Source organism: Aythya fuligula, chromosome 11 (genome assembly GCF_009819795.1).
Source record: "Aythya fuligula isolate bAytFul2 chromosome 11, bAytFul2.pri, whole genome shotgun sequence".
Lineage (NCBI taxonomy): Eukaryota > Metazoa > Chordata > Aves > Anseriformes > Anatidae > Aythya > Aythya fuligula.
In genome coordinates this window covers 11,731,309-11,754,727 of record NC_045569.1, presented here as the reverse complement: position 1 = coordinate 11,754,727, position 23,419 = coordinate 11,731,309, and the positions used below count along the sequence as shown (strand labels likewise).

At 45.8% G+C, this 23,419-nt stretch overlaps 1 protein-coding gene across 1 annotated transcript in view; it reads left to right on the top strand.

Annotated features, from left to right (window-relative positions):
* Nucleotides 1-11,767: 11,767 nt before the first annotated feature.
* Nucleotides 11,768-23,419, top strand: part of HOMER2 (homer scaffold protein 2) — a 56,707-nt gene continuing 45,055 nt past the window's right edge. The window contains exon 1 of the mRNA XM_032194514.1: nucleotides 11,768-11,881. Within this exon, the coding sequence (XP_032050405.1) occupies nucleotides 11,787-11,881 (95 nt within the window). The 5' untranslated portion in view covers nucleotides 11,768-11,786. The remainder of the gene's footprint in view (nucleotides 11,882-23,419) is intronic.

Here is a 23,419-nt window from a genome sequence, read left to right as displayed (position 1 = left end):
TATATATATATATATACAAATTAAAAATCACTACACTCTAGCTGCCTTCTTTTATCTTCACCTTTTAAACTGACTAAGCCAGCTGTGCCCTTTGGGGTCTATAAGAATGAATCATTTTTATTATTTTCGCTCTCTTAGACAGTAATTACAGAGTAGTATGCTGTCTCTGTTTTTTAATATTATGGTGCCATTTTAATCCATGGTGCAACACCATTAACTTCAGCAGAGTTACACTAGAAATGAATTTGTCCCCAGGAGGCTTTTCCAAACGCTCAGTTCTTTCCTTATGATTACCCAGAGGAACGGACGAGGAGAAGGCAAGACAGAGGGCCCTTTGATAGGAGGAATGCAGTTCAAAGCGAAGTCTTGTTCCTGCCATTCATGGTGCTCCATATGTTCCTCATTTGAGGTGGAGGTGGGTTAGACCCCGTGGAGGCACGCATGCTGCGGCTGAAGGGCAGGCAGGGGGGTTTTGTGTAGCACATCTGGTGCACAGGTTATGTTCTTTCCCAGACGGAGGTACCACGCGGATGGAGAACGGTGGGAGGAATATTCAGATGCTGAAAGCACACTCGTGTGGAGTTGTTTGAAAGTCAGAAAATGGCGTCGCCAAATGTTAAGATATCAAGCTCATCCTAATCGTCAGGCTGTCTAAACTCCAACCCAGCCGCTTTTTAGATGTCAAGCAATCCTGTGAGTGGGGAGGTATGAATCAGTGCTGCCATGGATTTGCCTATTGTAAAGATACTTGCAAAATGTAAAGGAGGTACTTGCAGAAGTTTCTAGGACTTAATTGTATTCATATTCAATTTTCTGTTGTATTTTGCTATTTCTTTTTAGTTTGGGCTCATTTCTAGTGTTCCTCTCCAGTCTGATACATTTAAATCTGCTGCAGTGAAATGCCAACAAGTAGATCGGATACGAGTTAGCAGCACCTGGCTGTTTGGAAGGTGGGTGAAGAGAATTTCCTCTTCACTGCCAGGGGGCAGTGAGGGACAGGGAGCAGGAACTGGGCACAATGGCATGACCAGTGTGGCAGGGGCCCATCCCACAGCCCCCCAGCAGCCAAGAGGGACAAAGATGTTTGTGGGGACAAGACAAACCCGAGGCCAGCTGGGTGCTGCAGCACCGCTGTGAGGGGACCGGAGCTCAGGGCTGAGCTGGGCCCTGGGCAGGGGCACGGGGGAGGCACTGGGGCGGGCTGGTCAGGGGAATTTAGGCCTGTCAGTGTACTCAGGGCCCTGACACACACATCTGGTAATGATTTGTGTTGTGTTTAAATCAGGGACTCAGGCCCTTGCAAAACCTAGGGTCTGGCAGAAGGAAACAGTTATGCCTTTTTAGTAAGCGTCTAGCATTTCTCCTGGGTTTGATGGTTTATGCAGTTTGCATGTTGCATGGCAGTCAGCTGCCTGGGACACAAAGCCAAATATTCAGTCTCCAAAGGGGATAGCCGGGTCTCCCATTGTACCTCCAAGTTTACCAGGACTCTGTTAGCACAGAACTTGTCTCTCTTCTTTCTTATCTTCCCTTTGCACATGCGGAGACTTCTTGAGCGTTCTCCGCGGTTCCTCTTAAGGTTAAGGGCCATTAAAGAAAGCAAGGGCTGAAGTATAGCCCAACTTTGTACTACTTCAAGTCTGGAGTGTCTTCTTAATCTGAAGTAATTTTTTAAAAAAAGTAAAACTATTTCTCTGAGAGACCGATTTGTATCGAAGCCACACCACGCTAAAGCAAGATGCGGTATAATTTAGCTGAGCTGAGCCTGCAGGATCTGTGAAGCTGGATGGAGGGGTCTGCTCCTTGCTCTGCCATTGCCTCACCGATGCACAACCCTCACCCTATCCATAATTTGGAAACTGTGGCAGAGGCCATCTTTTCATTTTATGTGTGTATAGTGCTGGAACAGGTCCCTGACTTGGGGTCTAGGTCACCACCACTACCAGCAGTAATAACTCACCCTCCTACTTCTAAATTGGGACTGGCGATCATTCCTTCCAGCAGACAAGAGTTCCTAATCTTTCAGGAGACTATGCTGTGGCTGCCACCCCCTGCGTCCCCTCCTGCCCTCGCCGAGACCTCGGATGCCGAGTCACATCGTCCTTGCCTGACCCAGCGCGACTGTAAATCCTTCTCCATCTTTGCCCCTTGACTCATGGCAGTTTCCTTTCCTGGAGCCTTTCCACATTACTGTTCTTTTCCTGTCCTCCCAATTTCAGGTCTCTCTTCAGCACTTCCTTACATCATTTCCATTTCTTTCCCATCCCTGCACAGCCCGCAGAAGCTGTGCTATGGTGACAACCCAGCTGTTCAGCTTGCTAGCACTCAGCTGAACGCTGCTTTCTAATGTTGGTTGGAAACCAGAGCATGCTTACTACTGAGGAGTATAAACTTAAAAAAAATAGAGAGATGTTACCTTGGGAAATGCAAAGCTCTGATAGTGCCTCTGATGGAGGCTCATTAAAAACAAGCCCAGAAAAGCTCACGCTTATATGAAACCACACAGTAATTTTGGGTGATACTTTGAATGTGATTGTTTCATGTTACACTATGACTGCTCATTTTAAGAATAATACACTGTTATTTTCTTGGTCTTAAGTGCTGCTGTGGGGGTTTCACAAACTTCTTGAGTAAAAACTTTAATTAAAAAGCAAACGTTAATCTCCAAGCAGTAGCATCTGCAGCATATTGCAAGCTAAGGCTTTGCCAACCTGAAAATCTAAGCAAGATTCTAATTAAATCAGGGGGAAAAAAAGATGAACTAGATATACGTTTTATTTAGGGATGGCGGTTACATAAGATATCCAAGATCTCACAGTTGCTATCTGATGGGAAATGCTGCTGCCAGATCTCACAGGCTATTTCCTGGGAGAGAAGCCCTTGTTCCACGGGTTCCGTGTACTGTTTTGATGATGTCTTCAGCAGTGCTGGGACATTGCTGCGGCTCTCCACTTGGCTCGGAAGCCACGTCGGTCCTGCTGAAAGCTGCAGATGATCCAGCAATGAAGCAATGCGACAGCACGGTGTGAGGAAATGCCATATTGCAAGCGGTGCCATCTTTCCAGTGAGGCACAAAAACAAAGTCCTGACTATTTATGGTTATTAAAGGTCCCAGCACACCTTTTGAAAAGTAGGGCTCTTAATCCCAGCGTGCTGGCCAAAATCTATTTTCAGAGATTCCACTCTGGCTATCAGCATTTCTTGTATTGTTCCAGTTGGATCGAGTCTTGGCCTTTGCATCCTGTTCCAAACTGGGCTTCTCTCTGTTTTGGAACAGCTGATATTTTCCAGAGACAGCCACAGTGTAGCGGTGTGTGAAGTGATCTCTACATATCCCTCACTTGCCTCACAGGAATGGAATGAGGATTAATCAATTATGATTAAATCATGATCCCAGTGAAGTCAAAAAAAGGTACTTTTCCTTTGGCATCGTGGGGGCCAGGTTTGCCTCAGCGTGCCTATTAATGCTTTGAGATTCCTGTGTGTAAAACCAAATGAAAATGCAAAGCATTACCTTGTTGAAGGTGTCTTTGTAGTGAGAATTCCTCTAGCTAGAGAGCAAAATGCATCTTAGAGGCTGTTTCCTCAAGAGTATAGCTACTTGTCGCAGCAGGCATTACAGTGCAGGAGGAAATTCCAGTTTGCTGAATGTGGCTTTAAGCACGTGGTGTTGCTTGGCTGGCATTTGTGGCTTTGCATGTCCCATGCATTCAAAACACGCTTTGTTACGCTTTCAGAGCTGGCTCCTGCTCTTTCCCCAGTTCAGCTAATGCTATGGAATCCTGTTGCGGAAAGCATGTTCCTAAAACCACCAGGAATTCAGCTTTAAATAGGGGAAGAAAGTTGATACCGAGTAGCAATAACTGCTGGTTATTCTCTGTGACCAAACCTTAATTCTTGTGGGCAAGGGAACAGAGGATCTAAATAAAAGCAACCTTGGCTAGATTTCTGAGAGACTGCTGAGTATTTTCTGCTTAGATCTTTCATTGCATACCACTTATGATGTCACATTTCACATTGTAAATCAACTTCCAGTGTGGACAAATCATGTCACTGAAAAACGTTTTTGCAGGATCACCCAGCTTCTTCCACGCAAATATAATAATAGTATGTCTCTCATGCAAATATAGGAAAGAGTGGTCACGGACTATTTTGGGAAAAGATACTCACCAGATGGACATAGAGAGAATATTCAGTTAGCCACTGAGGAGCAGAAGAACGGTAATAAATATTATTAAAGTCAGATACGGATAAAATTAGCCTACCCCTGCAGGAAAACTATCAAATTAAACTTAGAAAAATGTTGCTACATACACAACATAAATCTTGTGCTCTTCTGCAAATGAACAGTAAATGAAAAATAGAGGATATGTGTCATCCGGACCTTATAGTGTAGACTTAATTTCATTTTCTCAAGTATGCAGAAAAGGTTTTGATGTGTACTAGTACTTCTCCGTTGGCTACAGATAAATTTAAAACAAAACATTTGAAGTGCCTAGCCCAAAGCTTTTCTGAAAGTGTTCTGACCTCCCTCCCACCAAGCCCCTGGAGTTAGGTTGAATTCTCTAACTGCGTGTTTGGTGTCACCTCCTGTGCTTCTGCACTGCGGTCCCTCCCCTGGCTCCAAAACCTGAACTGAACCATGGTTGAAAAACTTGATGTGATATTAATAGATGCTGCTGCTGCTGCTGCCTGCCATGCTTTTGGTACTTCTTCAAAACCCAGCTAAGTGCTCTGGATCTACAGCAGTGCTCCTTCCAGTGATTCAGCTGTAAACATGTCCCTAAAATTTATTTTATTTTTAATATTTTCGAATGAATACACATTTTGCTCTTTTTTCTTTTTCTTCCATAATCTGGATTTTATATACCCCCTCAAGGAATATGAAATTTCTCTAGAAAAGTGGAATCTGTGTTTACCATTTGAAGTGGGCACTTTTTAAAGTTCTGTTAACTAGCATTACACAAGACTGGGTTTAGTGTTGACAGATAGTGTTTTCTGAGAAGCCAAACATAGAGCTGAATTGTGTTTGTTTAACAGATTGGTAGAGTTTATGTATTTATCCAAGTGTTGTCACAGAATGAAGTTATGGTGCTGGGATTAGGAATGCAGAATCTCCTCTTGAGCTAGTTTTTTCTAGGGAGGATGTATTGCCCAGGTTACCACCTAAAAGCCTATTTTAAAATGCATTTCCTCATTAAAATATCCCTGGCATCTTTATTTGTGGGAGCTGTGTTCTCATTGTTCTTTTGTCAAAAAACTCTTTTATACTTTTTCAGATTTTAATCGTTAGTGTAGCAAAAAGAGAACAAATTCTGCATGAGTTGTGGCGTTCTGGTTTCATTTTTATTATTGCCTACATATTGTATCTTAGCAAGACGTGAGGAAAAGGACTAGTGCAAGTCAAGGTCTTTAGTTTTATTTGAAAGGGGTGTACATTAAGCCCAGTAGAGTTTTTTCCTCTGTTTGTTTGCTTTGCTTCGTTTTGTTTTGTTTTAATGCATTTTGGAAGTATGGAAGTGTTAGCCTACCTCTTCAATGCACTTTAATTGCTTTCCATAGGACAGTCTCCTGGGAAAAAATCTCAACACTTTTTCAGAGAGTGGTGCAAAATAGGGCTTGTATGGTGACAAATAGTTTCCTTCACAAATGAAAGTTGTCCCTGCCTGTGAAGGACACTCATAACTGGGCACTTCCAGTCTAATTTCTCTGAACCAGTTTTGGATTCCCTGAAATCAAGATATTTTCCACAACTGGAGGAGGGAAATCTTGTGCTGAGGTCCCTATTTGTGTCCTTATAGGCTTCTGAGAGAGCTTTAGGGTTCTCACCACTGTACCTCAACCAGCCAGTTTTGTAAATAGGTTTGAAATCCCACGTGGCTTCATTCCCCATGGCCCTTGTACTGCTCAGTGCTTAGGGAAATACTTACAGAAGAGGGATCCAAATACATCTGCCCACAAGGAAATGTATCAGCTTTTATCCAGCCATTGGGCATTCATGTAAATCAATCAGATGTCCAATGTACCTATGGAAAAGTCTAGCTTTCCTGGTAAGACAAGCTGATTAAGAGGCTAAGTCCACTGATGAGCAACTTCTAAAGAAACACAAAGAGTGAAGTATTTTACACCAGCAGCCTCTCGTCCCTGCTCCTGGTCCCACTCACTGACCCGCACCCGCCATGGCAGACCCTGCTCCACACACCGCAGCACAGCCGGGGTGTCGGAACGGGCTAATTAAAAAGGCAGCATTTAAAATGCCACTCTGTGGTTGCTTGGAAATGTAATCCAACTTTGGTATTATTTTCGAGCTCAGATTTTTGAATCCAAAATTCCATGTGACGGAAGAGATGGGTATTTAAACAGATGTCTGCAATTTCTTTAAAAAATAGAGATTGAGTTACAGATGGTAAAAAGGGCCTGAGAATTAAAAACTCCTGAGCTACAAGAAAATTTACATGTGAGCAAAATGGCTTGCTGAAATGAATGGTCCTGCAATTCTGCATGTTTGAAAATTAAGCTTCTTTCACCAAAAATATGAATATATTTTCCTTGCTGTATTATTTGCTCCTCAACTAGTAGCCTTGCCTGTCACCATCAGCATCACACCCAAGTTGCAAGATGAAAGTCCTGCTTCTAACAGACAAGGGATATAGTATTTTCCTTCTCTTATCTCTTGTACGAAGTGGCCTACCAAAAATTTTGATCTGAATCCCCTTAAAAATAAAATTAATCTACTCCATCTGCATATCCGGTTCCTGGTTGTTCCAATTTCCATTTTATAAATTGCAAATATATGGATTTTTGTAAGTAAGCCTGGGAGGAAACCAGAGTCATCATTTGTACTTGCAAGTGAAATAATTTTTTTTTTCTTCTGGTTTTAAAAAGAAAACCAAAGTAAAACTAAGTGAAGAAGCTAATAACTTCAAAAGTAACATACAGAATGCAAGATGCTGTATATTGGGAGGAAAAAACTGAATGTATTTGGGATAGTGTTGAGGAGCAATTCAGGATCCCACCCATCAGCTGAGAGACCTGTTCATTACTGAGAACTATCTGAAGATCTCCACTCCCGTGCACTTGGGAAAAAAAAAAAAAAAAAAAGAAAAAGAAAGAAAGAAAAGTATTAGGATGCATCTAAACAGGAACGTAGACTGAAATGCAAGCAGTAAGAAGACTTACACATGGAGCTCCTCACCTACCCTATCCAGTCCCAGTTTGTCCATTGCAAACCCAGTTCAAATTAGCACAATTTGAGAGAAGGATAGCAAGAACCACTAGATGCAGAAAAAAAGCCATCGTTTGGAGAGTGACCAACCTTCCTTACTTTGCAATGGAGTGGACATAACCAACATGTCTACATCAATGAACGGCATTAAGAAGGACAGTTGGGAGCATCTGTTATCTCTGTCTTTCCTCATAAGGATGAAGAAACAGGTCAAAGGGAACAAGGCATGCTCCAAGTGGGGGCCACCTTTACTACACAATTCAGTGCGTGCTCCCAGTTGTGTCCCAGGCTGGATTTCTGGTAGAGCAAAGTACAGAGGATGCCTAGAGGATTTGTCCCAAATTGTTTATTAAAGCTGACAAAGGTGTCTAACTAGACTAGAATTATCAGAAATCCATCAACCTTGTACAATTTTACAGCCTTTAAGACTGCTGGGTACTTACCCTCAGAGACCTATGGTGGCTGGTAGGGCGTTATTCTGGTTTTGGCAGCTTTCTTTATGTCTTCTTTCTCAAAAATCCCATTTTTTATTGTTTTTCGTTAGCTGTATATTTGTCTTCATTGAGAAGGCAGCATCTACCAGAGTGTGATGATGACAGCTCTTTGCATTTACATAAAAATCTGCTTGAAGCTGATATTTGCATATTTTACAGGCCAACCTTTCTGAAAGTTAGATAGAAACTGCTTGTATACCTTCTATTACTACACTTAGACAGGAGCTTCCTGGCACCAAGTAATTATACATACAAGAATAAACTGCAAAGAATAAGAAGAGAACGTTCAGCCTACTCTTTTATAGATGATTGACAAAACGCTTTAAAAAATGGCCCTATTCTTTTTGCTTTTAAAGACACAGAAAGCAGTCCTAAACAATTGCTATGGGATTGTTTTGGTTTATGTCTGGAGGACAGTGGAGAGGAGAACTGCTTTTGCCTTAGAAATCACATGAATATGTCAGCTTTGGGTTTTCTTCTGCCTTGCTGGAGGACTTGTTGAAGGTCTCAGATGTTTATTGTGAGCTCTGACATTTTAATTGAAAGGACAGGAGTGTTGGTTTATTTAAACAAATAAATCCCTTTGGATTCCTTGTCCAAATTGTTTATTAGATATTGGATTAAGTAGGTGTTAACAACAAAAATCATAAATCGGAGCGTTTTCAACAGTCTAACTTAAAGTTCTTTCTTTTCTGTTACTCATCTTTAAAATTTTATATCCAATGATATTATAATCACATTAATTCTCCAGCCATCTGGGGATGTTGAAAATTAATTCTCTGTTTCAAATGTAAAAATGAAGAATTCCCCATAGCCTTCTTTGGTTAAACTTCTGGGTAACATTTAAAGCATGAAAATGGTTGGTTATTTGTCAAAGGAGTTAAAAAAAAAAAAAAAAGAAAGAAAAAATGGCATGGTTCTGTTATAGTAAAAAAATGCAGATTTCATCAGACTACTTGAAAAAAAAAAAAAAAGAGAAAATCACAGTGTTGAATATTTTATTTAATACTATCTGCCACGGGAAATAGGGAGAAGACTGTCTTGAAATATAATAGTTCAAATAGACTAAGCAGCAGTTTTCCTGAAATAAAGTTATATATAAAATAAAATAGAGTGGCAAAAGATGACAATAGTGAAAGCCAAACAAAAGGAGAGAACAGAAACACTGAGAGAGAGGAAGGGACCTGTGAGCTTTTTGCCTTTCACAATGCAGACGCTTGGTTGCTAGATCAGCTTTCTGAAAAGGATATTCACCCTGTATCTAGGAATCAAAAATTATATCTTTAGGAGGCCCGTGGGAACAGGAGAAATTTCTCATCTAAAGAAGTTACATCCATTTACAGAATGGGGACCTATTTATTGCTCAGCTTGAATCGTACTGAGGGATCCTGCGCCTTCAGTACTTGGAGTTTTCCTGAACCATGGCACAGCAATAAGAGCACACTTGTGAATGCGAAATGAGGACGGAATTACATCGTGTACACATCCTGCACTGGAGGCAAATCGGAAGTGAAATATCATGTTGCATATGAAAGCTTAAGAACTAATTAATTTTGATAGCATATTTATAGTTCTCATTTACAGAGATCTCAAAATACTCTAAGAAAATGGAAAACTACATCATACAAAAATCAGATGAATCAATTGGAACTATACACAACTTAGGACTCTTTGTAGCAGTGGAGGAGTTAGGATGGAATCGGCCGTAGAACAATCACTTCATCCATTACTGATAACGTTAAACGTTTTGCACAAGACCCGGGCCTCATCCGGATCCATGGGATTTTTGCAATTGACTTCAGCTGGGGACAAGACTTCATCCTCTGTTTGGCAGCCACAAGAACACACCAGTGTGCCACACTTCGTAAAGGAGAATCTCTCATCCGTTTGGGACAACAGAGAGAATTTCAGAAGAAAGTGTGCTTTGAGAAACCCAAATATATGCAGAATGCTGGGGTTAACTCTCTACTAGACAAAATAGCTTAGGGTCCTTGAGAAGATGGGTCCACAACTCTGTATCTTCCAGAATATGGATCTGAAAAGAGAATAAATCAATGTTTACAGGTGGACAAGACCTTAAGAACAAAAGCAATATACAAACTATCATGTCATGTTCATTTCACAGCCAGATACGCTTCCATAAGCTTAACCCTTTTTTGTAGCTGGGGATGAAAATGCACTTCAATGCAGGATTGGAAAGACTAAAACATTAGAAAACGCTAAGAAGCTTCAGTTCAAATTTCCAGTTTCCAGCTTATCAGGAAACATGCAGTAAGTGCATTACTCCATCTTGGTCCAATTCCATCGGATATTTCTAAGTCCCACACAGTGCTGGTTCATAACACACAGTTTTCTGACGCTCACCAAAATGATCTAATAAGCCAGAGAACACTAAGACAACTTCTCTCTCATGAATGGTAGATGGAATTTAGCAAAATGAAGTAAATGGTGCAAACCAATGAGACAAACTCATCTGATTTCTGGTGGGAGTTTTTTCCACAAGATTGCCTGGCTGCTATTTTCTCCCCTTGGAGAAAGCCAGTCCTCGCCATTTCCCCATGGAAGCAGTTTTATCAAAGCAACATTCAAGGCTACAGACCCTCATGGACATGGAAGGATTATCACTTCTCCCATGACTATCCAGGGGAAACTCAGCGGGCAGAGCCAGACACGTGAGGTCTTCAGACTGCAGGGATTAGGCAGGGATCGAGGTCCCCTTCCCATTGTAACTTGCAAAAAGCACAGGTATGCTGGAGAGGTGCCACCCCACAGCCTGGGGAAACAGCTGGGCGGCTTCACAGCACTTTGAAAATGTATTCACCCTGCTCTTTTTCCCTACTGCATCGACTTTGAGTGTATAGGATTGAAATTCTGTTTTGGTGTTCCAGACGTCAGGAGACATCCAACAGTTGGCTGTCAGAGAGGGAAGCAGCTCTGTGGTCTGTAGCTGGAAGGCGTTAGGTTGCTGGTGAGGTTTTCCTTCCCTGATGGTCCCCATGGGATCTCCACCTGATCCTGGGGATAATCCCAGTGACTGCGCACAAGGTTAAAGGATGCAAACCTAAAGCCTGCCCCACAGCTTCCAAACTTTCTGTGAAAGAAAGGATAAATCTACGCAAGATAATAGAAAGATGAAAATAATCCCTCTCGATGGCAGGGTATTAATTATAACTTTGTGTGGGAGAAGTTAAAATCCTCCCTGATGTGTGGATGAGGCGCCTTGTCCCCAGCACAGAACAGCGGTGTCTGTGTGGAACTGTCCTGCAACCGGTACGAGCGGGGCCGTGGCTTTTGTATGATTTTGTATAATTTTGTATGATTTGTGCCCTGTGCTGGTCCCACGGCAGAGTCACCACGGCGGCGGGGTAGCCAGGACACGGCTCTCCCACGGGGATGCCATTTTGCCCTCGGTGGGTAGGAACTATCCCAATTTATCCCCATAAAATCACGCGGGGCGGCGGGGCAGGAAAGGGGGGGAGTGGGATTTTTTCTTTGCTTCCCTGGCAAAACGGATGAAAAGAGCGCAAAGGTGCCCCCCAGCTGTGTGTCCCCCTCTTCCCACCCCCAGCAGCTGCAGCTCCCGGCACCGGGACAGCGCAGCCGGTGCTCGGCCCCCCCCCCCCCCCCAGCACTTCCCCCAAACTTTTCTCACCACCCCGACCCCCCCCCGGCCAGTCACCCCCCACCCCAAACCCACCCACCCCCGTCCCCTTATCCACGGGGGTGGGCACCGAGAAGCCCTCGGGGGCTTCCCCCACTCCATCCACCCCCTCCACCGCCGCCTGCCCGTGCCCGGTGGCGGAGAGTTGAAGGGGTCCCGGGCTTGGGGGGGGTCCCGGGGGTGCTCCCCCCCTCCAGGCAGCAGCGAGGGGGCGGCGGAAGGCTGCTCGGTGCCGCCGCCGCCCGGGAGGGAGGTTATGTAAGGGGGGAGGGAGGCGGTGGCAGAAGGAGGAGGAGGAGGAGGAGGAGGAGGAGCGGGAGGAGCAGGACGCCTCGCCGCCGCCTGCTGCCGCCGTGCAGCCGCAGCCAGCCGGGAGCGGGAGCGGGATCGGGATCGGGGCGGCCGCATGTGCGAAGTGGGGACGCGGCCGCCGCCGGCCGCCGAGCGCGGGGAGCCGCCCGGGGGTGCCGCCGCCCCGGCCGAGAGGTGCCGAGACATGGGGTGAGTCCGCCGGGCCCCCAGCGCCCCTCTCGCGTCCCGCCCCCCTCCCCCGGCACCCCCCGGCTCCACGCGGGGGTGCTCGCCCCCCAGCCCCGGTCCCTCCGCAGGTGCGCCCCGGTCGCCGCCGAGCAGGGAGGCGGCGGTTCGTTAAGGCAATTAATTCATTAAGCACTTACCGCCCGGCCGGGGGGCGCCCACCCGAGCCGCGCCGGCGGGGGTGGGAGCGCGGCAGAGGGGAAAAATTAAAAAAAATAGAGAAATAGATCAATACAAGCCCAGCTCGGGCATGCTGCTGGTGGCCACAGGCGGAGCTGGGGGGTCCCGGGCAGAGCCGGGGGGGCCCGGCGGGGGCAGCGCTGCCGGCCCCGGGGGCTCCGTGGGTGCGCTGGGGTCGTGCTGGGCTCTGCCGGGGCTCCCCGCCGGGGGGGGGGCCGCCGCCAACTCGCCCGGACGGTGGGAGCCGTGCGGCGGTGTGGGCAAAGCCGCCCCGCACACGCACCCCAACCCTTTTTCCTCCCGGGGAATTGAGCCTGAGCTTTCCGAAAATCAGCCGTGCCTCGTTCCCAGCCTCCAAGTTTAATAGGGGGCAAAAATTGCCGGCGTTAGGGCAGGTCGTGAACTGAACGGTAGGGAGGGGAGGTTAACGTGGTGCTCTCGGCTGGAACTGCATGCGGGTTAGAGACCCGTCCTTTCGACCAGAATGTCTTGGGGGATTCCAAACCCACACGGTTAATTTGCTTTATTTTTATCCTATTGCGGTCCCTTCCACCTTTTCCTTGCTTCTCCTCACCCCCCTGTGGCAAGGAACCGTTCTCCGTTTTCTGGGCATCCTCATACTGCTCCCAGCTGTGCAGCCTCCCACTCGAGATGCATTGATTATTGTCAAAGTGCTACCATTTGAGACAGTGTGGATAAATAATGAATTAAAATGCCACGCATGTGCCTGAATCGGATACCCAGCAGTTCTGAATAGGAGTGCAGGGGCAGAGGGGAGAAATAAGATCCGAAGAGTGTCTCCTGATGTTTTACTTCAGGATTACGAGGGGCTCTTCTTCATTATGTAAAGTTCCATTGGAAATAGCAGAGGTAGCGTTACAGCTTGGGGTTGTGGAAGGAAACATCAACACCTGGCTGGAGCAGTATGGCCACTCTGAGCCCAGGCTGGACAGAAACATCCAGCCCAGGGGAACTCATCCCAATCCTTTTTACCTGGGTGTCTCTAAAAACAAATAGTTTTGTCGTTGTTGTTTGATCTGGCTCTGTGCCGGTGGATGAGTGCAGCTGTGAAGTTTGGCTGTGGCATGGAGGGAATCACGGGGCAGGTGGCAGCGATGCCCTGGCCCTTGGCTCAGCGTGGTGCTGCTCTGCCCACAGAGCTTCCTAGGGCCTGGGTCTCCGGAGTGCCCCAGGTGTGCTCGTGGCTGCACCCCTGTCTGTGCTGCCCTGCTTCATGGCACCTGCATAGGTATGAGGCACGTTTGCCGGTCCGGTTCCATACCCCAGTGTAACACATTTGGCTTCGATTGAGTCGTTTCAGCCTGACACTGGTGCTGGGGAGGAAGATCAAGCTCCCGACACCATTCATTCCTGGGGTTTCAGTGTGGGTTGTACACACTCATACGCTCTGTACGCAGTGCAGGCGAGGTGTTTGCTGGATGTGTGTTTTGTAACTGTTTCCTGTCGTTATCTCGCCATCCACCTTTCTGACATAAAAAACATCAAAGTCTGCCCATGCAGGTTACTGCAGCAGGGGCTCAGCACACCTGACGCAGGAGCCACCCCTTGTGTCCCTGCTCCACCTCTGCTGGGAAATCCTTTACCTGGGTGTGCTTCAGCCTTGCCTTCTGTGAAATGGGTGCCTTTGTACTCGCCTGTCCCTGTGACGCACTCTGCGATGGGAACACAGTGCCCAGCCTTTTGTATTGGAAGGAGCAGATTTTGTCCCAGGAATTCCAGCAGGATTTGCTTCCTGGGCACGCTCTGGTGTCACATAGGCAGGTTCTCACCGAAATTGCGACAATAACTTGATTCTTAGCACTTAAACGATTTTTTTTTTTTTTTGGGGGGGGGGGGGGGGGGTGACCATTGCTAATGATTCATTTAAATGCTGCCTATGGATTTGGCAGTGACTGATGGTGCTATGAAACCTGATATAGCTACTTGAGCTCAGCAAAGCTATTTAAATTGCTTATTAGCTGTGAGCTGAGCTATTTAAACTGTTGGTTTAGTTCAACTTAGTAGGCAGCAAGGTAGTGTCAAGTTTTACAAAAGTCATTGACATGTTTGGAAAAAATAAATGCATGTAATTCAGGGGATGTGGAAACAATGCTTTTTTTTGTTTTTCTGTTTTTTTTTTTTTTTTTTTTTTTAAAAAAAAGGTGTTTAGGCAAAAAAAAATCTGCCTCAGTGCTCATTGAAGTCAGTGTGAAGGTTCCTGCTGACCGAAAACCATTGTCTTTGGGTCAAGCCATTGTTTGAGCTCCCACTGTACAAATGTTTACTTTGTAGAAAAAAACTTTCAAAATCACCACTTTCTTCCACTCAACACATCTGGCAACTGTCCTTACCTCAACAGTACCAGGGATTAAACTTTAGCTATTTAAATAACCACAATGTAACAACAAATTTCCCATTGTGGAGGCTTTATTTTGTCTGAAAATTGCTTGATTTGTGTCTTGGTGTTACAAACAAACCCAAGAAAATGGCAAGCTTGTCTAGGGCTCCGATTTCTGTGAGCTGTGCATACTAATCTAATAGCCAGCATCTGATTCAATTGACCTCAATTTAAGCAGTATAAGCTAACTTTCCAGTTAGAAAGATGCCTCAGTCTTAGTTATTAGATGATTTTAAGGAGGTATTGGCTAGCTTCTTCCTCTGTGGTTACATTCTTTTACTATTTTCGTTTCTTTAGTGTCTTGGTATTTCCTTATCTGTCAGTGACAAAATATTTCTTGTTATGAGGCATGTGACAAGTACCCAGTTTGGATTAGATGTGGAAATCTCTGCTGCTGAAGCTGTTATTTATATTATCTGTTGGATTAAAATTCCACTAATTTAAATATTCTCTAGCAATAAATTTGAGTTTCAAATCAGTTTTTATAAATCACATCAAATGAAAATCAGGCCTCCAACTGTTAGAAATTACCGCGAAAAGCTGCATGCCGATGTAAAAGCCGTATGACTGTGTATGTATATGTGCGTGCTATATAGGTTAATGATGAATTAGCACACATTTCTTGTGGCTGGTGAGAGCTGCTTCTCTGTGCTGCTTCTACGGGAGCTAACGTGGTCTGCTGGCGCTGGCTGGCTGGCAGCCCCCTACCCAGCAGGTGCCTCTGCCTGCCCCAGGTGGGCTGCAGGCCCCCACCACCCCCAGGAAGATGGAGAAGGTGAGTTTCCAAGCCTGGCTCCAGCGATGAAGTAACCTCGTCTTAGGGAGACTTCTGGACCCATGAGCAAAACTCTGCCCCTCCTGTAGTATTTATCATGAAAAGGTACGGTTGGGGGCCTATATTTCTGAGAGCAGTCGTATGTAATGCTTTTATTATGCAGTGACATTTAAGAGCACCAGGGAAGACTGCCTTGCACTTTTCCCTTCTGCTGTTAGCAGCAGCAGTGTCCATCGGCCGATGGATGGCTGCAGCCATCGGGGGAGCAAAAGACAAAAGGGAGGACGAGGACAGAAAAAGGTGATGGAGGCAAAAGATGTGATGAAATTAGTGTTATGGGAAAGCATTAATTTTGGATGCTGTTCAAGCTGGCCTTTCCCGGTACCAGCAGTACTTTAGATACCATGGTGATAAGCTTCGCCTAAGACGCTCCGTAGCGGGGAATGGCGTGTTGCAGAGGAAACTCACCTTGGCCTTCATCCAGCTCCTGCTGGGATCCACGGGAGTCTTGCGCTGCCTCCCTCCAAAGTTTGGCCAAGCCATCTGTCCCCAGGGAAGGGGGGGACGGTGCTGGATGTGCCTGAGCAGCCACAGCACTGCACTCCCAAAGCAACAGCACCCGGATGCCATCGTAAGGCCACCGCAAAGCCATTGTCCTTCAGACAGGGCTGGGGCAAGGCAGGCAGCCCAGTTGGTGCTGTGGGACTATTTTAGGGCGTTTTATGGTCTGTAGCTTCAGTTCAGATCCTAGCATAGTTCAGGGGGGTAGATTACACCAGGCAGCATCCACCTGGTGATGGTATTCAAGGAAAGAGACCGAGACCCAACAGACGCTAAGGCTGTCAGTCTTGGGATTTTCGAGGCAGCTGCCTGGGGATGCTTGGTTCTTCACTGCATCTATTCCTTATGTAGCTATTCCCATTTTTTTGCAGAGTGGGTATAAGCGGCTGCTGTTCTGATTTGGGGAATTCAGCATCTCTGTGTGCAGATCAAGGAGGTGTTTGTACAAAATCCAGTGGAAAAGTCAGGTCCAGAGAGCTTTAAGTTCTGGAGCTTTATCTTGAGTTCACTGAAATGGATGGGAGAACTCAGTTGACCTCAATGGCATTTATAAAACCTGTTCTCTGTAGCTCCTTTAACAAGTTTAACACAATTTTAATAAGGTTGGAGAGGCAGGGAGCTGGGAGACCTGGGGTGGAGACAAAGTGGATAGGCTGTGATAAGGATTTGTGTGCACTCAGGGATGGTGTGGTGTGTTCAGGTGAGAGCAAACCTGAAATGTTGGAGCATTTCACTCAGGTTTCATCAGGTAAAAGCCCTTGTCCCTTTATCCACAATTATTTGGGGAGCTTGTAATGCTGAAGATAAATGCACATAACTGAATTAGGGCAAAAATCCCATGGGTGAGTAAGAGCTACGGAAAATGAGAAATTGGGAGAAATTGCAAAACAAGCTAATAGAGGAGCAGGAAGAAATGATGAATGAATGACTGCCATGAGAGATAAACAGTGGGCTTAGAGATAACTTCAGCAAGCTACAATAGGAAAAATCCACCAGTACCACAGCTGGTTCAAGCGCCCTGGTGCAAATTTCACCAAAATTTGCTCAGGTAGTCAACGTTGAAGAAATGGTGAACAAAAAGAAAACTTAATGCTGAGAGAGTGATCGTAGTCAAGTTTCTCTCAACTACTAGACAAATTAATTACTGCTGTTAATTTGATTGTCACTTGAGAAGAAGCTTATAAATAAAATATCCTCCCCAAAGTTGGGATGTCCCTCAAGCCCCTCTTTCTATTTGAGTAGAGGATGGTGAGTAGGTCTCCTGGTAACAAAAGCATCATTTGAAATGTTAAGAAGTTATTTGATGTTCAGTTCCTTTAAACCATAAGTAGTTTTAACTGGTTCAAGGTCTGACAAATTGTCTTAAATTGTTTGAGCACATTCCCAGTGTGACTGAAAGGGGCAGAGAGGAGCAATGAGTTTGCTGAGAACCCGAGAGCAAGGGCATCAGCCTGGTTTGGCAGCGTGACTTTCTGCGTTGCCTTTTATTCATTCTTTTGGTTGTATTAATGCAGTGCCTACAATAAATAGCCTCACCCCTGAAACTATATTTAAGGAAGCATAAGCATTTTGAATCAGCTGTTGGTTTTCCTGTTGACTTTTTGATAGGGAGTTTGCTGAGTGGGAAGGTCTTCGGTGCTGAAGCTTGCTCTGTGGTCAGATCCCTGCCTGCTTTCACCTTGAATGCTGTCCATCACCTTTGTGTGCTGCAAATACAGCACGCGGCTTATTTATACTGTGCTTTGGTGGTGGCTCTTTAGGATGTAAATGTGCTTAGGGGAACATATTTCAGTGAAGTTTCTCCCAATAATTCAGCTCTGTGCTGTAAATAGCTGACAATCCTGTTATTAAATCTCAGAATGTGGCAAGGCAAGGGCACTGCCTTCAAACAAAGACAGGAAGCGTTTAAGCTTGAGCATTAAAGAAGCACTTTTAATGGCAAGAGCAATTAGGTAGGGAATAGGCCATTAACATCAGGGGAGGTTACTGCTGCGCCACAACCACACATCACCCGGTGCAGGTTAGGGACGGCGTGAGGAGGGCTTGTGTAACAGCTACTCATGCAAAATGTACAAGATGAGATTGGATGATGCAGTTGATCTTTGATTATATTTTTGATGACGCATCCTAGCTGCTCTCTGCCTGCTGGTAGGAGAAAGATTTGCCCAATGCTGCTGGCTTGGATGCTCTGTGCTTAGCTCATGCGTGACACGAGTGGCTGGCTGCTCGCTCCTACTGACGTAGCAGCTATTAGGGGCTATCGGGCCCTCTTGCATCACTGGCAAATGCTTCGTAATGGTAATTCTGCCACTGGGGTCAGGATTAAAATGAAGGAAATACTTTAAATAATTGATGCTCTGGGCGTTTTAGGATTTGTTTAAAAAAGAATTGGTGTTGCTGGATGACATCACTAAGCGGGACAGCCTGCTTAATGACTCATATGGGAGCAGTAGGCTCTGCTGTGTAGGTGTTGTAGGATTTGTGGGCTTCATGGTGAAGGCTGGCAAGGCTAGGAGCTTTAGCTGCAAAACAACTGTGGCTTTATCATGGAGAAGAGAGCAGATTTGACACAGGGGAAAGAGGGCCTGGCAGTGGAGGTGTGAGCAGAAGTGGCTGCTGGTTACTGTGCAAAGCCTGTTCCCTTCTGTGGCAACTCATCCTCCTTTCCTGCCTCCCCCACACGCCAGTCTGATGTTATTTATTTGATGCAGCTTATCAAAATGCAAGATTGTAAGAATTTCTGAAGTGACAAACTGTTTTATTTCCGTCTGGAATTCTCACCACAGCCTACAGGATTTAGGAACTCGAACCCTGCAATTCAGAAAGAAATTTTCTGTAGAAGTTGCACTCCTCTGCCTACACATCGAGGGGCCTGAGAGAGCCCTCTGGAGCTGCTAGATGTTGCTTCCCGTTAGGATTTGCATTATAATAATAATAGGAGTCCTGCCACTGCATTCTTATCAGACCAGGTTTAGTACATCAATGCAGCGAGACAGCAAAGGCCTCACTGGAATACATTCAAGAATATGTAGCCAGATTGTACAATTTTTTTTTTTCCTGAAGCTGCTTCTAGTTGCGCTGAGAATCCTTCCTGGAGGACTGTGAAATGGTGTGTATAAGTGCCGACTGTGTAAATATTTGTTGTTTGCCTCTGTTTCACGCTTAGCGGTAGATCCTCAACAGATATGGAACACTGTATTTGGGGGAAAAAATATGAAATTTAAGTCTTGCAAGACTCAGAAACATTAATTTCACCATGTGGAGGTGTGAGCATCTTAATTTCAGTATTCATTACTGCTTGTTCCTGCATTGGAAGAGGGACAGGTATTGTAGCCAGAGCTGGGAGTATTTAAAAAGGCTTTTCCTTCTGGAAAGGTTGCTTCAACCAAGATGCACGCTCTCTCCTTTGTATTAATTGCATTGCAGTGACTGAGTCAAGTTCTTTGCTTTTGGTGAGTTGCTCTATAGTCTGCAACAGCAATGCTTTATTGTTGCCTGTTTTATTGGGATTTTGTATTCAGGCTTCCCACTATAAATCTGTTGCGCACATCTAAAATGTCTCCCTGCAGTTGTTTAAGTGGGAACATGTGATCTGTTTTGTGATATTGAAAACTGTCAATAAGAGCATTTGAAAAAAAAAAAAAAGGGGGGGGGGGAGGGGGGAGGGGAGAGATGCTCTGAGCTGAGCCATGCAACATGCAGCCACCCACCAGAGCCCAGGGCTGCACAGGGGCCGCCGTGCTGCCTGCAGGGTGCGTGGGGAAATGCAGGAGTGGGACACCCGATTACTGTCCCTATCACTGATAGTGATGCCCAGAGATGAGGCAGGAGCGCTGTTCTGGTAGGTAGCTCAGGCACTAGTGCAAAACTGGCTACAGCTTAGGGACCTCATGTTAGTTATACATCGATTTACATCTGCCTGCTCTGTCTGTCCCCCTGCCTTGGTGTTGTCCCCTGTCTAACAGGGATGTGTCTACATGCTGCACCTCCAGGAGAGGGGTAAAGAGGTGCCCCCACTTACTCCTCCACGTATGCCAAACCCCTGTCACCAGAAGGCCAAAATAGTCCCAGACCTGCCAGGAAGCTTCCACGTGGAAGAGGCAGCCCCAAGTAGCTCACAGGGGAGATCAACAGCTGCCCTTGGGTGTATAGGAGATAAAAGCATCTTTGGACACTATTTATGTACACGTATAATCCAATGATTGTCATACTAATCCCTTCTTCCAGCTGGAAGAGGGAGAAATTTGTTCTTTCATGGGACAATAAAGGAGATTTAGCTGCCTTAAACGTTATGGCACAGAGGTGAACGAGAGCTCTCCCTTCATGATTATTTTATCTTGTATGCTTGACAGCTGTCTGTCACTTGTATATAGTCCATTACAGGAGACAGCCCTGTTTCTGTTGTACATTTATAGAGGTGGTCTTCATAAGCTTGTATTTAAGGGATCTTCTGAAAATGCTAATACATAAATAGACTAATTTGGTTTATGGTCTTTTTCAAGACAAACAGAAACTGGCTTGGCTGAGAACAGGGACTTGACACTTCATTACACCCACCCAAATTCAAGGCAATTCAGTTAAAAGCTTCGATCTCTTATCTCAGGTGCAAGAAAACCACGATAGCTGTGGGAAAGGGTCACACTTCGTGCCCTGGGACGGGAGCTGCTGGTTCGGGGAAGTGATCCGGGGATGGGCAGCGAGACGGGCCTCCTGTGCACATCCAAAGTCTGCCTGGGTCTGTGCGTCCTCCGTCAGCCTTCTCTCGGTGCCTCTTCCACCTTCCTCTGTGCTTCAGAGCAGGCAAATGGGTTTTTGTGCATAATGATCTCTTTTGAGAGATCCGAAGGACAAATAACAGCTTTAAAGTTTTGCACAGCCCCCTTCACATTGCGCTGCTCAGAGACGTTCCCCAGACGCAGGCGGTTCTGAGCAGCTGGTTTTTGAGGCCCTCAGAAGTGCACATCACGGAAGATGCATCAGCTCTCAAGGACTTCATTAGCAGTACCCAGCCCCATGCTCCCACCAGGCTCTCTCACCCCACTTGTCCTCCCCAGGCTTCTCTGCAACACCCGTGGTTTTGCAGAAAGTTTTGCAACCCTCTTAGGCTGTGCTGAGCCCCTCATGATGCCAGGGTTAACCACCTCTCCTGTGGCTCTGGTCACCTGCTTTTCCCTCTGTAGAGAAGGTCTGCTCTGAATTTTTGGTCTCCAAGCAGTAACCCTGCGTGTGCGTTGTTTAGATCTGCTTGCAAGAACTTCTCTCCATTGACTTAGAAATTAGCATTTCAAATTCTGTGGGGGAGGAATTGCCAAAGTTCTTATATTTTAAGCTTCAAATTAGAGTATTAGAGTTTGGAACAGAATCAAAATATCTAATCCACTTTGCATTCCCTGTTTGATCTTTCCTTTCCGCCTTATGAATTGGCACTATTGTCCTTAGGAGGTACAGCGAGATAGTGCTACTCTGGGAGGCTTCTCCCACGAAATGTAAAAGCAGCGTTGCACTGATTTACAGTGCCCTTTCAAATAACTGTTAGATTAGCATAGATGACACGGGGTTGTACTGGAGAGAGTTTATGCTCGTCAGCTCCATTATTGAATGTCCTCTGAATTATTGGCCGGAGGAGAGAACAGGCTCACGGCGGCTGGGCACAGCTTGGTTGGCTCGGCGTTGCCTCGTATTCCCTAAAAGAATGACTGACTTCTGGGATTTAAGCAGGCTGGTCTGTGCTTTGCACCCCAGATGTAAGTTTCTTGTCCTCCCTTCCATCTCTGTCTCCATCTCCTTCCGTCTGTCCTTGCTCTATGGTGAGGCTGCAATCTGGCTCCCTGTGGGCCACAGCCCAGCCTAGTGGGGCAGCAGAATTTTGCTAGGGGGAGCACGTGGAAATAAAGGCAGCCAGTTGCTTGTCTATGGAGAAATGAGCAATTGAAATGTTTTATTTTTTTGGCTGCTGCTTAAGGGTAGTAAAGCTTCCTAAGAGAAAACAGTGTTTAGAGATCTGTAATAGAGGCCTGATGAGACAAATCGATCGAATTCCTGGGGTGCTAAAGTGTGAACGTGCAAAAAGCCTAGTAAGAATTTCTCACCAATTGGCACCTTATCTGCAGCGGCTGTGTGAGCAGTTGATCCATGCTGCATGCTAACACCAGGCACTAATTTTAGACCACAGGGTCTATGAAGAGCACAGTTCCCAGCTCTTGACTTGCTATAATTTACTTAAGGCAACCGGGAAGCTGGTGCATGCACTTTGTCTATTCCAGCAAGGGAGGCATCTGCCTCCACTAGCAAGGAGTCTCGTACCAGGAGAGCATGCTTGAAACAAATTGCTGTGTAATACAAGAGATGATTTTTAATCCTATTTTAAAACAAATGTTCAGGGTTCTATCCTGAAAATGAAGAAAAAATAAATCATTGGAATTGTGTAATATGGCTTATTATTCTGGCATAAAAAGCCCATCTAGAATTTATTGAGCTGATTTTGCTCACATTTGTTTGGTATAAATAAGCAGTAACTTAAAACAGAGAGGATCGGCTCTCCTGCGTGTACTCTCCAGTGGTTTTGAAGGGTGAATTTGCCACCACTTAAATCCTATAAAAGTTCAAAGCTCTACAGCAGAAGTATTAATAAAGGACATGGCTGTAAGCAGGTTGTGTCATCGGGGACGCGTGTCGGCCTGACGTATCATCTGTGGAGTGCTTTGTTTGCCTTTGGTAAATGTGATGAGCTCCAGGCTTTGTGCTGAAGTGGCACTGCCAAACTTAGCCATGGCTTATCTGGCTGGCACTGAGCAGGATGAGCCTCTGCTTGTGATCCGGCCGGTCAGGGTGGTTTCACAACATTGCTGGAGCGTGGTGCTGCCCTCTCCAAGCTGGTTCCTCTCCTGGGAGCAGATATGGGGACAGGTGAATGAATGCAGTGCATGTATGGTCTTCCTGCAGAGACCCTGCTGCCATGCGTGGGGCTGTCCTCTGCATCTGCTTGGGCCAGGTGGCTGCCTTGAAAACTGTAAGGAAAATAACTCCAGTGTGTTTTAGACCAGAGAGAGAAAGACTAGGAAAAGTAAGTACACATACCAGTGCTGCCAACTTTCGGGGCAGCTGGAATATCAAGCAGCAAATAGTGGCAACTACACAAGGGTGATGCCGAACAGCTGCAGTGAGGCATGTTATCCTCTGGCTGTAGCAGCAGCGCTGTATCTGGCTGGGACCCGGTGCACCCGGGTGGTTTCATCAATAACAGTGTGATGCCCGCCGGCATCCAGCCTGTGCCGAGTGGGAACCCTGGGAGGGAGCCTGACCCTAAGCACCAGCCCTTCCAAGCCAGTTGTTTTTGTCCCAGTTCATGGAAAAAAAATAAATTAGGTTATCTCATTCCTTTAAACATTTTGGTAAGTGTTAATATGCTTTTGGTGCAGTGGAAATAATTGCCATATGGCTGCAAGATTTGCCATCTGTCCAGAGAGGCTGAAATGCAATTAGTCCATGTAGTCCATTTATCAATCCATAAGTGACAATATTCACAGTCCTGGCAACTTTGGTTGCTGACAGAATCAGCGCTTGTATAGGCCTACCTGTCTGCCCTTAT